Source organism: Manis javanica, chromosome 13, assembly GCF_040802235.1.
Source record: "Manis javanica isolate MJ-LG chromosome 13, MJ_LKY, whole genome shotgun sequence".
NCBI lineage: Eukaryota > Metazoa > Chordata > Mammalia > Pholidota > Manidae > Manis > Manis javanica.
The window spans coordinates 66927352-66944422 of record NC_133168.1 but is presented as its reverse complement, the minus strand read 5'-3'; the positions used below and the strand labels follow the sequence as shown (position 1 = coordinate 66944422).

Genomic DNA, 17071 nt, shown 5'->3' with positions numbered 1-17071 from the left:
TGGCTGAGCCAACTGCCCCTACTCAGGGACACAACACCCAAATGTCTGTAGCGTTTATCAAATGACAGTGATACTTTCTGTGTATCTGTCTGTCTCCCACTCGCTGTGGGTTACTGCAGGGAAGGCAACATACTGTGTTCGTTTGGCATATAATATTTGTTGAACTACTAAATACTCCTGTCACATACTAAACTAAAAACTGTATTTCAGATCAGGATCCCCGTCTCATCTGTACATACCATGCACAGCAGCAAAGCCTCAAATGCACTGAATGTTTCACTAACCAATGTAGAGTCTTGCCTTTTGCTCTGATCATATTCCCAGTTCCCAGGTGTTCTCAGTCTTTCAGTCCCAAAGTTATCAAATTCTTCTTGCTCTTCAAAGTTACTTTTTTCAAAGGGTAAAACCGTGACCTCCATTCAAATGTAAAATGAACACTGTCATTTTATTTAACCTATTCCCAAAGATTTCGTGTAACCTTTCAATCAATGAGGAAAGCAGTAAGTAAGATACTATAGCTGGATTCAAGGGGAAATAAAAGGATCATACTTTTAGGTCGAAGGAGGATGCCAAGATGAATTGACAAATAGACACAAAACTGCTTCTTCATACAGGGATGAGTGGGTAAAGAAATCAAGCATCCCTCTATGGGACGGTATTCATTTGCATGTCTGTGGTCAAGAATCTTTTACACTGCTATCAGTTATCTACAATTTAGGGAGTTGTAAAAGAGTTCAAAGGCAACAACAAAAGGTACAGAGACCATGCTGCATCATGTAATTTAGAGGGGTAAATTGGAAAATACTTATTAACTCTTCTATTGAAGGTACCCAGTAATCTTTTCAGTTGATTTCAAAGTCATTCACAAATTTCCCTACACTGCCAAGGGAAAGAGGTAGTTAAGGGGCAGAAGCTAGGTTGTTAAACTTTTGACAGTAATTAAGTCAGAATAAGGAATTCAAGGCCAATCAATTGCTAGCTCTTGGAAACTCTAAAATGGAATCACATCATGAAAAAGAGCCTCAGGCTATTTGGTTCGTGCCCCACATTCTGCTCTTCTTACTTTCTTTTACTTCTTAAAACCATTTCTTGCTGGATTCACATGTGACTCCAAGATGGTGTCTTTTTGGGGATAACTTCAATGTTTTTATTAGTGTTTTTTCCCCTGAATTTTAAGGCATTCCTACTTGGAATCCTTTTTGTTAAACTCAACCAGCATTAGATTTAATTTTTTTTAGAAGGTTTCAAGCATATATGAAAGTAGGGAGGATGGTGTCATGAATCACCAGCCCCAATATTAACTCATTACCAATATCCACCCATTCGCCTGCTTTCCTGTCACTCTGAAGCAAACTGTAGACATCACATCACTTCACCTGTAAGTGTTTTAGTGTGTATCTCTAATAATACAAGAACTCTTAAAAAGAAGCATCACCACAATGCCTCTATGATATTTCAATAATTCCATCATAGTATGAAGTTTCCCTAGTCATTATTCATATTTCCTATTTTCTTAATTTTTTCTTTTTTAAAAAAATAGTTTGCCTGTTTGATTGGAATCCAAATAATATCTCCACACAGCAACTAGCTAAAATCTCTTAAGACTCTTCTAATCTACAAATCCCCCCTCTATCTTTTCTTCCCTTGCAATTTAGCTGAAGAAACCAGATGTTTTGTCCTGCAGTTCCCCATAGTTCCAACTCTGCTGATTACACCCCGATGGCTTCCTTTAATGTCCCCTGCCTCCTGCTCTTTTGGTGGTTCAGTGAAGGCTTGAACAGATTTAGGTTCCATAATTTGGCATGAATACATCATAATTGCATTGTATTTCCATCAGGAGGCACATAATGTCTGGCTGTCTTTCCTTTTGTGATGTTAACAACCATTGGTGATAATTGCTTAGACCTATTAACTCGTTAGGGGGTACAAAATGTGGATAATTCTAACTCTACCATTCCTTCTTCATTTATTAGCCAGATTCTTTCCAAAGAAGAACTTGCCTGTATTAACCATTTGTTGCCCTACAGTCTGGTTTCCATGGGAAAGGCAGGATAAATGCTTGATTGTTTTCCTTAATTTTCAAAACAATGCCTTTGTTCTCTAGCATCCTGCAAAAGGCTACCAGTTTGGGTTTTAAATATCACCATGAATTCCTGAATATAAACATATGTAATGAGTTTTAGTTGTTCTCAGTCAATTATCTTTACTGATGCTCAAATTATGCCATATTTAGCCAGTAGGAGACACTTCAGCATTCACGACCTGACTTACGGCCTTCTGTGTTTTCTGGCGTGATAAGATATCTAGACCATCATGTACATTTCCTACCCCATCCTCAGTCTTCATGGGGCCATTTCCTTTTGGTAGGAGGTAGTATTTGGAGACCATGGTTTGGGTATTGGAGGTGCTCTTGCTACTGCGTCAATCATTATTTCTATGCCTTTTTAGTGGACAGAGTTAGGAATTATGGCTTTTGTTAAAGGTAAAACATATCCTTAGTTCAAACTTGCAATTCAGATTCAGGACTACAGCATTTAGTTAGCCCCATTCTCCTCTGCATTTTCTGTCTCCTATCAATTCCAGTTCAATGACACAAACATAAATATTCATTTGCTTTAACCCACAATACGCCATGTACTTTCAGCAAAACAATACAGGCACCAGCATATACAATTTCCTGAAAACAGTTTAAAAATGTATTTGCTCTATTTTATCCATAGCATATTTAAAATTGACTGGAATTCCCTCTGAGAGGTTATGCCACAAACTGGATATACAACAGGCTCATTGTTTTTGTTTTGTGTTCAATTTTTGGAGACTGCTTTTTTAAACTTTAATTTTGTTTTATAATTATGTAAAATATTTACATGGTTTCAAAGTCAACTCTGAGAAAACTCATACTCAAAGAAGTCTAGTTTCTGTAACTTTCCATTCTGGTCTATTTCCTCCCTTCTCATCAGTAACCAATTTTAATTTTACAGTTTATCTTTTTTTTTTCAAGCGTACATATTCAAATACAGGCATGTCCTCCCCCATTCTTAGATTAATAACAAGCTATACCAGTGTGTATCAGAATCAACAGGTAGGCTTGTGAGAACCCAGATTATTGGTTTGCACCCCCAGAGTTTCTGATTTAGTAGGTCCAGAATAGGGCCCAACAGTTTACATTCTAACAAGTTCCCAGATAGTGCAGATGCAGGTCCAGGGACCACACTCTGAAAACCACAGGACTATATACACTTTTATCTACCTTTGCCCCATCCCTCCTAGTAGTATACAGACACTCTGTATTTGCTTCTACTGCTTCATAGTAGTACATTATGTGGCTATATCATGGCTTATTCAAACAGATTCCTGTTTACAGATATACATATTTCTACACACACACACACACACACACATATACATATATATACACACAAAATACCTATTTCTACATATTGTATGTATCCATAACTATTACTGCAAAGAACAGCATACTGAATTTTTGTCACTCGTCTTCAGAAAAAAATACTGGAAGCAGGACTGCTGGATGAAAAGGCTGAATTCAGACGTAACTTTGCTAGACACAGCCAAACTCCCATCCACAGAGTTGGTGCCATTTTGTTTTCCCACAATCATAAGACTGCCTGTGTCCCCATGGCCTCACCAACTTAGTATGCTGCCAAATTTTCAAGCAAAGTACTTTAACAAAATCTAAACTAGTTGCCAACTTTTAAAAGATGGAAGGTAAAAATACCTTGATTTCTGGCTTCTCCTGAAAAAGTACTAAATGCACTGGCCGTGGCCCCACAGCTTCACGTGACATGAATGTCCCCACATCAGTACCTACACTGCTCTAGCCCCTGCTTGGGCCCATTCATACACTGGGTTCACCTGCTGAACTCCCGACGGCACTGAAGTGTCCAGCCCTGCCTGGCTCCATGGGAAAGAGAGGCAAAGGGAATTGCTCACCGTCTTCCAGTAAATTAACACCAGGCTGGAGCTCTGCTCTGGGTTTGCTCCCACACTTAATTTCTTGCTGCTTCTTTCCTGTCTGCCTCCCACTGCACTTAACTTGGGACTGAACATGAGGCTGACTTGCCTTAAATTTAGCGACCTTCAGGATCATTTGAAATACCAAGTTTAAAAACAATGGCCTCAATGAAAATAGGTCTAAATTACTTCATATACTTGACCTACATATACCAGTCCTTAATATAGCCTCAATGCTCTGCACAATTGAATTTCATTGCATTTTGTGACACCCTGGCTCTATTCCTATCTCATATAGAGGGTTTTGATTTAAATCAGCTATATGTGCTCAATGTAAAATCAAATGCATATTTGATCTTAGATTTATAAGTTCTGTGGAAAACGATAAAACTTTGTAGGTTTATACAAAAATCAATAGTCCCTAGTTAGTTATTCTTAAATGCCCATTACTTATTACATATGCTTTTTAGAAGCACTTAGGGAAAAAGAAGGTAACAATAAAGAAACTTTACAAAAGTAGATACTTCCTCCTGATGCAAGTCTTTCAAATTGTAATTAGAGATGGTGTAGAAATGAGACATTTAATTATGAAAGAACCAAAATTTAACAGTCAGCGCTGGCCAGTTGGGCACTCAGATGTTTATTGAATGAATAACCAGAGTAAAGAAATCTGTGTGATTTTAGGGTTTCTTCTGCAGAGGGGTCAATTTCTCCCTCACCCCCAACAGGCTCACATGCATGCACATGGGTGCATATACACACACACACACACTTTGATTCCTGAGTTTGCACTGGATACTATGAGAAAGGCTTCATATGTGAATAGCATATAGGTAAGGTAACACTGATAAGAATTCACTCCAGTGATATGAATATCCAATATCAGCACTTTCTTGGATAATTTCAGTAAGTGGTGTGTGTGTGGTGTACACGCGCAAGCGCACGTGTGCACTGGCCACTGAAGGGAGAAGGGCACCAATGGAGAGGAAGAAGGTCAGGGGCAGTTATGGAGACAGACTGTCTCACTCCCACACGCTGCCCTGGATCAGCCCGGCTGATGGGCAAGATCAGGGATGGAAATGAGGGTGGAGGTGAAGGCAGGAAACCAAGGAAACCTGTTGTGGGTGTTTCCAGAGTCTGAGAGCAGCACATGCTCTGTGGGACACGGCTTGGCCTGTCCAGAATGCAACTATTATTTCTCTCCCTCAAGAGAATGGCCTCCACTGCCCTGTGCTCTTCCTTTATGAGCAGCAGTGAAGGACTATTGTATCCTCCTTTTGTCAGGAGGGATTTCTGTAACCTACACATACCACAAAAACAAGGTCAAAGATGAATCTCTTGTGAGACCCAGTGATTCAGATAAAAGCAGAAGTTAACTGCCAGCTTTACCTCTTTCATTAATGGCCTCTCAATTAAAGCAATTTTCCATTCCTCCCCAGAGTTGAGTGGCTGGTTGTGTTTCAGAAAACGTAACCATCTTCTAAATTTCAGGGTGCTGAGTGAAAAGCAGGCTGTGCCAAAACCAAATACTCCCTCGCAGTTCCCTGCTTACATGTGGAGGTGTGGAGTGCTGAGCTCGGATTTCTAATTAAACTTGGCAATATTACAATGAAAAAAAAGATTTGGGAGTTGGCAATGTGGCATATAAACAAACTTTTATGTGAATAATTAAGCCGCAGCTAAGCATATGCTGGACTGTCTTTAGTCACCTTGTGATTACAGCTCCCAGTAAAAGCCCAAATGTTTCCGAAAGCGTCTATGTTGTTTAGGTGCTGTGGTTATTTTATCATATCTTCTTCGATACATTCGGCATATCTTTCTACCCATTTCTCCCTCTTTCATTTCCCTTCTCTTTTCCAAATTTCTACCCATAAAGAGAATTAGTTATGACATAGCCAATGTGTGAAAAGTACTGTGTGTGTATACACATGTGTGTGTATTTCCCATGTTAACATTGACACACTCACTCACAAAGTCAAGAGTGTTTTCTATATAAGCCCATCAACTGCTTTTAAGGAGCCACCCTTCAGTAACACCCAGAGTGTCATGTTTTGATACAAACCACTGGGTGGCTCTGCGGCCGTCAGGAATTACCTTGTGGAACAAGCCTGAGCCCAGGCAGGCAGGGAGGACATCTCAAAGTTCACGCTGGACTCCAGAGCTCCAAATGAGGTGCTCAGCTGATCCCAAAGCACCATCATGAACTTTGCTTAAACCACATTTGAAACCACAACGGCAGAAATCACATGAAGTTTCGCTACAAAGCAATTTCTGCTAGGGGTTTTCCAAGGAAAAGCTGTTGAATTTTCAAAAGAAACTTAAGATGGGATTCTATACTTAGTAGGGAGCATAGTAATGAAAAGGTTCACCCTGCAGAGCTGAGAACTCTACCTCCTAACCTGGCACAGAGTGTGATTTGACTATTCAAGTTTTAAAAGTCAAATCCTTTCCTTGGATTTTTCTAAAGCATCAGTGAAGCTTAAGAAAAATGTAGGAAAATGAGAGTGCATTTTTAACATGTAAGAGATTAATTCTGCATCTCTTTTTCCCCCAAATGATAATTACATAGCCTAGGCTAGTGCCACATAAATAGAAAATATTTAGATTCTAAAAATTTTTGTAACTGGTCTAGGGGTATTTTATATGTATTTATTTTTTAAATTTTCTTCTAATCTGGACTCTCCTCACCCCAAGCTTAAATTTTTTCTTAGGAAAGATGAGTAACATCATTCAGTTACTATACAAGTTCTAGGAAATCTACTAAGTTAGGATTTTCTAACTTACTGGGGACAGTAACAGTGTTTTTTTCTGCTGCTGATGGAAACAAACAAACAAACAAACAAACCAGAGTGAGCTTAGTGAGGCTAACTTCATCCAAAATGGAATAAACCAGTCATTTTAACTTTCAAATGTAAACAGTTTGTTCTCAATATATTATCTGTCTCGACTGGCCCAGAGGAATGAACCAGGCTTACCTTAGACACAAAACATTCTGCTATGGCCACAGGATCATTTTCACAGTTTTCTAAATCTTGCAGAAGTTCACTAAAAAAAAAAAATAACAGAAATATTACACTATAAGACTGATGGTTGAGGATATCTTACATAATTTGGGAGGTCAAACATTTATATGGTGTTTATAAGAAATCATATTTAATTGGATAATTGAGGATCTACTGTCATTATACCCAAGGCTTAGATGAGGGACTGGCCCAAGGTCATGGTGAAGCAGGGATTTAATCACAGGTCTGACCTGCAACTCTTGCACCCAGAGATAAGCCCTGCCTGATATCTGAGTCTTCTGGGCCTTTGTCATCATCCTTACGCAGGCGCACACAGTTATTCATTCATCAAATAGCTGTCTTGGTACCAAATACTAATGCAAGGCATTAAGAACAAACACATCAGTGAGCCAAATGAGATAGGGTTGCTGGGCTCTCGGAGTTTGGAATCCACTGGAAGAGTCAAACATTCAGTGAAAAGTCACACTAACAAATTGAAAAATCACAAATGGAGCTCATGTTCCAAGGGAGAGATATGCTCTGGAAGGTAATATCTTTCCTTTGATGAGAATTTTATTTATTTATTTTTTTTGAGAGGGCATCTCTCATATTATTGATTATATGGTTGTTAACAACAATACAATTCTGTACAGGGGACTCAATGCACAATCATTAATCAATCCCAAGCCTAATTCTCAACAGTCTCCAATCTTCTGAAGCATAATGAACAAGTTTTTACATGGTGAACAAGTTCTTACATAGTGAATAAGTTCTTACATGGTGAACAGTGCAAGGGCAGTCATATCACAGAAACTTTCGGTTTTGGAGAATCTTATTTTTTAATGGTAGTATCATTATTTTAAGTAACTGCATAATATTTCATTATGTGGATGTAGCATAATTAATATAACTAATTACTAATTTAATATTCACTGTTGGATAAAATTCTATAAATAGAATTGCTAGGTCAAACAAAGGGCATTAATGGGGTAAATGTCTGCACATTTCCAAACTGCATTCTTTGCAAATTGTGTTAATATATTATTTACTATGTTAAATGTTTATTTTAGTTAGTGAGCCAATTTAATATTTACATATTTAATAAAGATTTAAGTAGTCCTATAGGGATTATGATAAATAATAATCCCTATAGGGGTTTCTTGCTTTCTGTTTCCCATTCTCTACTGCCACTCTCCAGGATAATTTTCAGCTCTTTCGGTGTTTCTAAACATGCTGATACAACATTCTCATTATTTTTAAGCTTTAGATAGTTACTTCTTAATTTCCCATTCTATCTTCTCAATGAGTTTTGTCATGAAATTTGATTAGATTAAAAGTCAGAGCTTACATTTTTAAGACTATGTAAATATTATTCTCAGCTGAGTCTCAGAATATACCATAATTACATTTTCTTTCTTGTACAACCATGTTTTCCTTGGAAAATTTGAGGGGGTTTTGCTTTGTTTTCAAAGTACACACCACTAATTTATCTTCAAACTTTGTGTCAGAAGTTTAACTCTTGTCTCACTGTGTCCAAACATCAGGTCATCTATTGGCTGCATTCCTTTTTGGTGACCTCTCTGCTGGGGCCTTGATCCTTCTGCTCCTTCCTGAAGAGGTTGCTCCCGAGGCCTGCTGGGCTGTCTCCTCAACACCATCCTGACCACGCCCTTCACCTACCTGTGTTGGACGCCTTGTTTCTTAGATATCATTTCAGATGTGCTCCTTTTTTCAAGAGATTACAACATCCAGTAGCTGTCTGAGTAAGAGTACTAGGAGTAAACTTTCTGAGACTTCCTGTTTCATTATGTTCTCCCTTCACACTTGGCTGATAATGTCAGTAGGTATAGAATTCTTGGTTGGAAACCATTTTCTTTTAGTATTCAGGAAACTCTCTGTTGCCTTATGAATTCCAATGCTGCTGAGAAGTCTAAAATCATTCTAATCCACGACCCAGGTTCCATGTGACCTGTTTTTCTCTTCTGGAAGCTTTTAGAGTGTTCTCTTTGTTAACATAATTCTGAAAGTGTTGATGGTTGGCTTTGAAGTAGGTTTTTTTCATGTATGGAACCAATTTGAACATTTGGGAAATGCTCATGAGCATCAATTCTCAAAGTGACCTCTGGTTTCCTGAAACCCCTTGGGAGGTCCATAGGTCACTATTCCTTAAAAATACAGATCTTATTGGATTTTTACTTATATTCTCTCTCGACAGTACAGTGGGCTTTTCCAGAGACTACATGAACAGTGATAACAAACCAGTGGAAAGTAAAAGCGGATATGAGATTCCAGCTGTCTTCCACTAAGTCGGACAATAAAGAGATTGTGAAAAAGTAAACAACTTGCAACATGCAAAAAAATGTTGTAATAGTAAAACTATTTTTTTAAGAACATGTGGCCTTGCTATTTTTATTTTTGAATAAGTTGATATTTTAATTGTTTCTTAGTTTTAATTTCTATCATGGTAAACAAAACACTGTAAACCATGAGCAAAAAAGCTTTTTCAGTCTTTTAGTAGTTTATAAGCCAAAATTACATTTATGTGTAATCTGGGACCAAAAAGCTAAGGAACCTCTTTTGCAGAATTATGTCTTTGATATTTCACCCCCTCTATTTTCTCTCTATTTGAAGCTCCTACTATTCACATCCTGTATCTCCTGGTTTGATACTCAAATCTTTCTTTTCCTTCCTCTTTTATTTTCCACCTTCCAGTTTATTTTTCTGTTTTCTGGGAGACATCAACTTTTTCTTCTTCTCTTCTATTGAATTTTTTCATTTCTACTAACTGTTTTGTGATTTTAAGGTATGTGTGTGTGTGTGTGTGTGTGTGTGTGTGTGTGTGTGTGTGTGCCTTTTTAGTATGCTCTTTGGATGCTTTCTTATGTTTCTGTTCTTATTTTGTGGGTGCAAAATCTTTTATGTCCAAGGATGATTATTACTATATTATTGTTATCATCATTATTTTGGACTTTTCTTTCCTGCTCCTTGCTTTTTGCTGAGTTCCCTTTACTCTCTGATCATTCTGGCTTCTATTGTTCTTATTAAAAGCTCTCCCCACATAATATAAGTTGGTCACAGGGATGGAAGTGTGGCATGGAGAATATAGTCAATGGTTCTGTCCTATGTAACATATTTCTAGATAGTAACTGCACTAGTTGGATTTAGTAATGTGTCTAACTGTTGAACCACTGTGCTGCATACTTGAAACCAATGTAAGATTCTGTATCAACTACATGACAATTTAAAACAAAGCTCTCCCCAGATATCTGGGGGATCTTCATTTGTCCTTTCCTATTTGAAGGTGAGACGCTACAATGAGAGCTGTAAACTCTGTGTAGATGTGGAGATTTTCATGGGGTGTTCTTCACTCAACGTAGCTGGTCTCAAACTTTCTGGTGTCAAGATCTATTTATGCTCCTAAAAATTCTTTATGTGGATTATATCTATCAATATTATTCAAACTGAGTGATTTTTAAAATTTGATCCAGTCATTTAATAACAAATCCAATAATTTTAATATAAATAACTTTTTATGAAAAATTTTATGAAACAAAAAAATTAGTGAGAATAGCATTGTTTCACATTTTTACAAATCTCTAACATCTATCTTAATAGAACACACATGGATTCTCATACCTGCTTCTGCATTCAATTGGTTATTATGGTTGATGTATGTACACAGAACAAAAAAATCCAGGCTCACACAGGTATGTCATTAGAAAATGGAAGAGTATTTCAATGGCTTGTGAGAAAAGTGTGTCTATTGTCCTTTGATATTACACTGAAACTCAACAACTAGTTGCTTGGAGTTTGTTGGAGTCTAAAAAATACCAATGTACTATACCTTGTTAACTTTAAAACCCCAGTCTCTCTTGCACCTTGAAAGGATCTTTCACCATTGCATGATTTCAGGATAGCCCCAACTTGAAACATTCTTTCCTAATATTCCTATAAAACATTCCCTTTGTAAGGTTACTTTTAGTTTGGAAAATATAGCTCTGATATTTGTATCAGTATCTTTTATAGAAAGATGGGTGTGATTAAATTAAAGACAGTTGGAATCTAACCCTTGGGACCTAAACACTGGATAAAGTAAGAGAAAAGGTCAAAGAGAAGAAACAGTAGAAAAAAAGCAGCAACGTTTCTGAGCCAGTGTTCCTGATGGCTGGAGGATGCGTGCACTGGGCGTAGGCTTTGTGGCCACATCTTTCAATATAAATCCTCTTTCTGAGCAAACACCTTGCTCAAGAACCTTAGAACTGGGAGTGAGTCAGGACACCTTCCAGTCCCAACCCCTAATTTTAACGTGAGCAGAATCCATCAGGTTACTTTTCATGGCTTAACAGAAAAACTCCTTGATAATATTTAACTCCCTGTATTCCAAATGCTGTGCTCAAGTTCCCCTCTGAACTTTAATTTCATCTCCAGAGTGGACTTTCTGGTAGGAGGTAGTGTCTCCAGGGATCCACCCTGGCTCTAGGCATAGCTCACTTGTAACTGAATGGCTGGCATTCATTGCTCAAGGACCACAAGGCTGGGAGGAAGCTCAGACACCTTCTGGTCCCAGTGCCTAATTTTAAGGTGAGGGAACCAGGACTCATAAAAGGGAGGTAGCTTGCCCGAGGTCACACAGCTAATAACTAATGGCCACATCTGGGGTTAGTAACAAGACTCTTATATCCCAGTTCTGCACTTTATTATAAACACATCTATTGAAAGATATGTTTCCTGATCGACTCAAGAAAGCTGCGGGCTAGACTGCTTGGTGGTGTCTTCAGTGGGAGGCCTTGTCTACCTGGGAGGTCTTGTTTTGAGTCACCTGGCCAGCTTTCCTTTAGAGCCCTTTTCTAAAATAGGGTAAATACTGAAAATGGGAACAGTGTGGAGAAAGTAATGGGACTTCTTTAATGTTCTTGTCATCAGGGTTATCGTCCTGATATTATTGGCCCCCCACCTTGTTTGCTCTCATTCAACAGTAATTATTGAAAACCTCCTATTTTCAGGTGTGGAGGTGACAGGATAAAGATAACGGACAAAAGCCCTGTCCTATGGCAATTATGTTCTGATTAGGGATGATAAATGTTAATAATTAAATAAATCAACAACACAGTATCAAACAAAAGACAAGTGTGGGTGAAGATGTGAGGAACTGGAACCCTTGTGCACTACTAGTGGGAATGCAAAATGGTGCAGCCTCTATGGAAAGCAGTTCTTCAAAAGCTTAAAGATAGAACTATCAAACTATCCAGCAATTTCCAGGTATTTATCTAAAACAACTGAAATTAGGATCTTGAAGAGATATTAGCATTCCTGTGTCACTGCAGCATTATTTATGGTAGCCAACATGTGGAAACAACCTAAATGTCCATGAGTGGATAAAGAAAAGATGGTAGACACATGTAATGAAATATTAGTCAGCCTTAAAAAAGAAGGAAATTGTGTAATATGCAATAGTATGAATGAACCCTGAGGACGTTGTGCTAAGTAAAATAAGTCAGACATGAACTAAAAATACTACATGACTCCACTTATATAAGGAATTTAAAATAGTCAAACTCACAGAACCAAATAGTAGAATGGTGGTTACTAGGGACTGGAGGGTTGAGGGAAATGGAAAAGTTTCTAAGTAATTGCATAAGCTTTCAGTTAAACAAGATGAATAAATTCTACAGATCTGCTGTAAAACATTGTACTGAGGTAACAATAATGTATTGTATACTTAAAAGTTTATTAAGAGGGTATTCATGTTAAGTATTCTTACACAACAATTTAAAATTTACAACAACCATTTTGCTAAAAAAAAAAAAAAGACCCCAAAACCTAAAAAAAATTACTATAGAAACACATACCATCACACATTATTGCTGAATTAGAAATGTTTACGTGAAAATAATGAAGTATTGGTTTTACTGAAAAACAGAAACCAAAACCTACACAATAGGACATTATACTCTGTGATAAGAAGCAAATAGGGCAATGTGTCAGAGAGCACCTGAGGCTGGATGGGCAGTGGCTCACTGGAACGCTGAGGGGGTGGTATTTGAGCACAGGGAGGGTTCAAAGAAACTCATTCAAGAAATCAATTGTGAGTCCAGGACAGAACGAACTTAGCGTGTTTTTGTGTGAGGTACTGAAAGCAAGCCACTGGGGGATGAGGTTGGCGAACAACAGGATGGGGGTGATGCAGGAAGAAGATTCACTGTCAGATAAGAGGCCATGTACTATGGGAGCACAGATGGGGCCATGGAATGTGGTGTGTCAGTCACTGAAGATACTCCAGAAAGACCAGAAACAGGACTGTCCTGCCAGAGTTACAGACTAAGAAGGTGGGTGGGGCCTAGATTTTTCATTGCATCAGTATAACTAATGAGCAACTCCTCAAGGTGCATGAGCAGGAAAGAGTGACTCATAGATTATGTTTTGTAGTCAGAGCTAAAATTAGAGTCATCCTACCTTTAGGTTCTGGGTATTTTCCCTTCTTCCTTAGCAATTGTTTCAAATATTCCTTTCTTTTTAAATGGGACTATGAGGAGAAAACTATACAGTTTTCTTACTTGAGCCCACGTCCCTTGTTTGGGTTGGTAGTTAGAAGAAACACTGTTCTCTTTTACAGTACATATTACATGTAAAATATTCTCTGGCCACTGATTTGAACCTGAAGGCAGGAACTGTATTTTGACCCTGAAGATTCTGCTGCCATGTAGTGAATGAGAGTCAGGAATGAGGCCTCTCCCTTCTGGTCAGCAATAGACTTTTCCCTTGCACCACTTCTTTTCCTACCCACCTAACTGGATCAGCTGGCATTTTAACTTGTTCCTCCACAGAGAGATATGTGTATGTGAGAACAGAAAATGGGGTGAGATTAAGAGCATCAAATGTTCAATTAATTTTATCAATACATTAGCACTGACCTTGAAAAATCCACTTGGAAAAAGCCTGTGGGTAAAAATATTTCTACCATTGTGCAGAAGTTGAAGACATTTTGGCGGCATGAAAATGCACTGAAAGAAAAGATAACTGCCCCACCTTTCATTGCCTCATTGTTATATGTATCTCATAATTCATTTTCTAAATTACATTTCAAGGGAGGGGGAAAAAAGCATGGCCCAAATAATTTTTTTTTTTTTGTCTTAACATACGTTCCTTGCTCTGTGATGCTTTCACTTGCCGCCTCAGGCACAATTAAGTGCATGCTCCTGAGAGCTCTCCAAGCACGCCGTCCTTCCTTGACTGTATGACTTACTACCTCTGCTATACAGGGGTGTCAGTCATCCTTACACTTAGACTTATCCCAGTGTTTTATACACAATAGTAATTCAAAACAGGTAACTGAAAAAAGAGAAGGAGGAAAAAGGGAAATTTTATTCTCATCTTTTAAGGAAAGAAGAAAGGTGATAATTTTAATTTGATTAAAAAATAATTTAAAAATAGAAACTCAATATGGAGGAATGAACTCTATTTCCTCATCCTTCAGTCTTAAAAAAAGGTTCAAATTATAATTAGGTAACTCTTCCCTATTCCAAGAGAGGGGTGCTGTATAAAACAGCTGGGTATTTCTTTCTTTGTTGGCAGTATTAAAAAATGTTTTGGGATTTTAGGGGCAAGTTAAAATGGGGAAAGTGTTTCCTTTGACTGACCTAGTTTCCTTACCATCTGAGAATTCCTTCCAGACACCAAACCAGAGACTTCCATTTCTAGGCTATCATGGGGATTATGGGAGAAAGAAATTTGGCTACAAAAAGGAAAATAAAAATGAAGTATCAATTATATCACAGAACATTTCATGATGGAAGATTTCATAAAATAATAAATATGTGATTCAAATCTGAATGTCTATTAATATACTGTACCACATTATGAATTGAAGGTGAAAAATCACATGCTAATTTTCTTAAAGTCAGATTAAGCATCTGATGAAATTCACTATCTATAATATCTTAGCAAAATAGGAAAAAGTGTTTATCTAAATCCTACAGAAAATATCATCCTTAATGGTAAAGCTGTTAAAGCAAGGAAGGAAGGAAGATAAGGATGTTAACATCTAGTTGACATTGTATGGGAAGGCTTATCCAAAACAATAAACAAGGCAAAAAACATAGGCAGTAGAACTTAAAAGGAAGACCAATAGTTCTCATTTTCAGACACCACTGTCTATGTAGAAAATTCAAAAGAATTTATAAATTACTATTAGACTAATGGGAAAGTTGGGGAAGTGAAGTTAACTGGATATAGTATCAACATATAAAAATCAAAAACCTAAATGAAATAATGGTTAATTAAAAAATAGAAAAAATAGTCTAGTCAAAATAACATCAAAAGGCATTAGATTTTGAAGTTGCATTTTTGAATATGATGGAGAATTATAAAACATTATTATGGAACATTTTTTAAAAAGGCTTGAAGAGATATATGCTTTTAGATGGGATGACTCGATATTGTAAAGATGTCCCTTCTGCCAAAATTAATCTATGAATTAAATATAATTCCAATAGAAATCCCAACAGAGTTCTTCATGAACTTGACAAACTAATAAAAAAAATTTACTTGACAGTGCAAAGAGTCAAGAAAAGCTAAGCCTGTGTTGAAGAAGAGCAATGTGGGTTTAATTATGGAGACAACGCATGGTCTGGGGCAGGGATGGACAGACTAATGGAACAGAATACAGAGCCCAGAAATAAGCCCATACATACATGTAAACTTCATGTGGGAGGAACATGGAACTACAAATCATCATGGAAAGGATGTTCTTTTCAATCAGTGGTGATGGGACCATTGGCTAGACACATGAACATAAGAATCTGTATTTCTTACCATATGCCAGACTTCCAATTTTAGTTAAAAACAAAGCAAAATATTAAGACTTTTAGAAAAAGAGAGTGTATTTATGACCTGAGATAGTAGATAATTTTTAAATACATATCCACATACTATCAAAAGTACATTTATTTGGTGTAGTCAAACTTACAAATTATCCAATTTCTTTTCAAAGACAATGATTAAAGTTAAAAGACAATCTCATACTAGGAGATGATTTGCAACTCACAGAATCCACAAAGATCACTAGCCAAAATTCATCAAAAACTTGTATACAACAATAAGAAAAGAAATATCCTGACAGAAAAATGGACAATAGGTATAAGCCAGAAATTCAAAGAAGAAATCTAAGTGGCCAAGAAACAAGAAAAGGTGCTCATTCTTAATACAGCAGGCAAAATGTGAAGTAATAGATCCTCTGGTGGACTATTATATTGCAGTTAAAATCAATGAAGTAGAGCTATAAATCTCAAAAACAGTGTTGAGTGAAAAAAATTGTAAAAGGTTGATACAATTTATGACATGTTTGAAATAAGTGGAAGCATGTTGTATGTTTTAAATAAATACTTACATAGTCATGGCAACAAAATCATACTTGGGAATGAAACAGCCAAGTTTTGGATAGTAGTTACAGCTGTGCTAGTAAACTGAGCCAGATCACACTGGCTCGCCTGAGCCAATTCTGCACACCTCTTCCTGATTCTGTGTTCAGTGATATCTTGGTAGTAGCTTAAAATTACCTGTGATGGAATGTTTATACCATAGAAATGTGCAAACACTGTAAATCCTAGATTTCCCCCTCCCCTGTCCTCGCCTTGGAGAACTGGTTTCCTAGCACATCACTGTATCATTCTCCACGGAGTGGGATTCAACTGGGAGGGGTATATAAGGGGCTTCCAAACTATTTACAGTGTCCTTATGCTTTAAAGACTTTCTAAAGCAAATCTGGCCCAGGGAAAGGCTTTGACAGAGTAAGGGTGGGTCATGGGTGTGTATCATATTACTCTATGCTTTACTGTATTTTGGAAATATTTCCTGAAAAACAAAATCTAGTCGGCTCAATTTTTCAGGCCAGCATGAAAATGTTTTCTTTTTTCCCACTTTAATTTTACAGATTTAAATCTTGCTCCATTCGTCACAATATTATATTATGTTGAAAAACCTGGACCTCAACTAATAATAGAAACTTTAAAATTATTTCAAGACCCAACCGTAGGTTTACCAGATAGTTATACCTTTGAAATCAACTGATGTAGGGTATATAGTAAAGAATTTGTAAG

General features: G+C 37.2%; 1 protein-coding gene across 7 annotated transcripts in view; it reads right to left on the bottom strand.

Annotated features, from left to right (window-relative positions):
• Positions 1-17071, bottom strand: part of PLEKHG1 (pleckstrin homology and RhoGEF domain containing G1) — a 202607-nt gene that overhangs the window by 34607 nt on the left and 150929 nt on the right. For all 7 annotated transcript variants that reach the window (XM_037022991.2, XM_017673936.3, XM_017673929.3 and 4 more), the window contains one exon: positions 6951-7020. In XM_037022991.2, coding sequence (XP_036878886.2) covers positions 6951-7020 — 70 coding nt within the window. The remainder of the gene's footprint in view (positions 1-6950; positions 7021-17071) is intronic.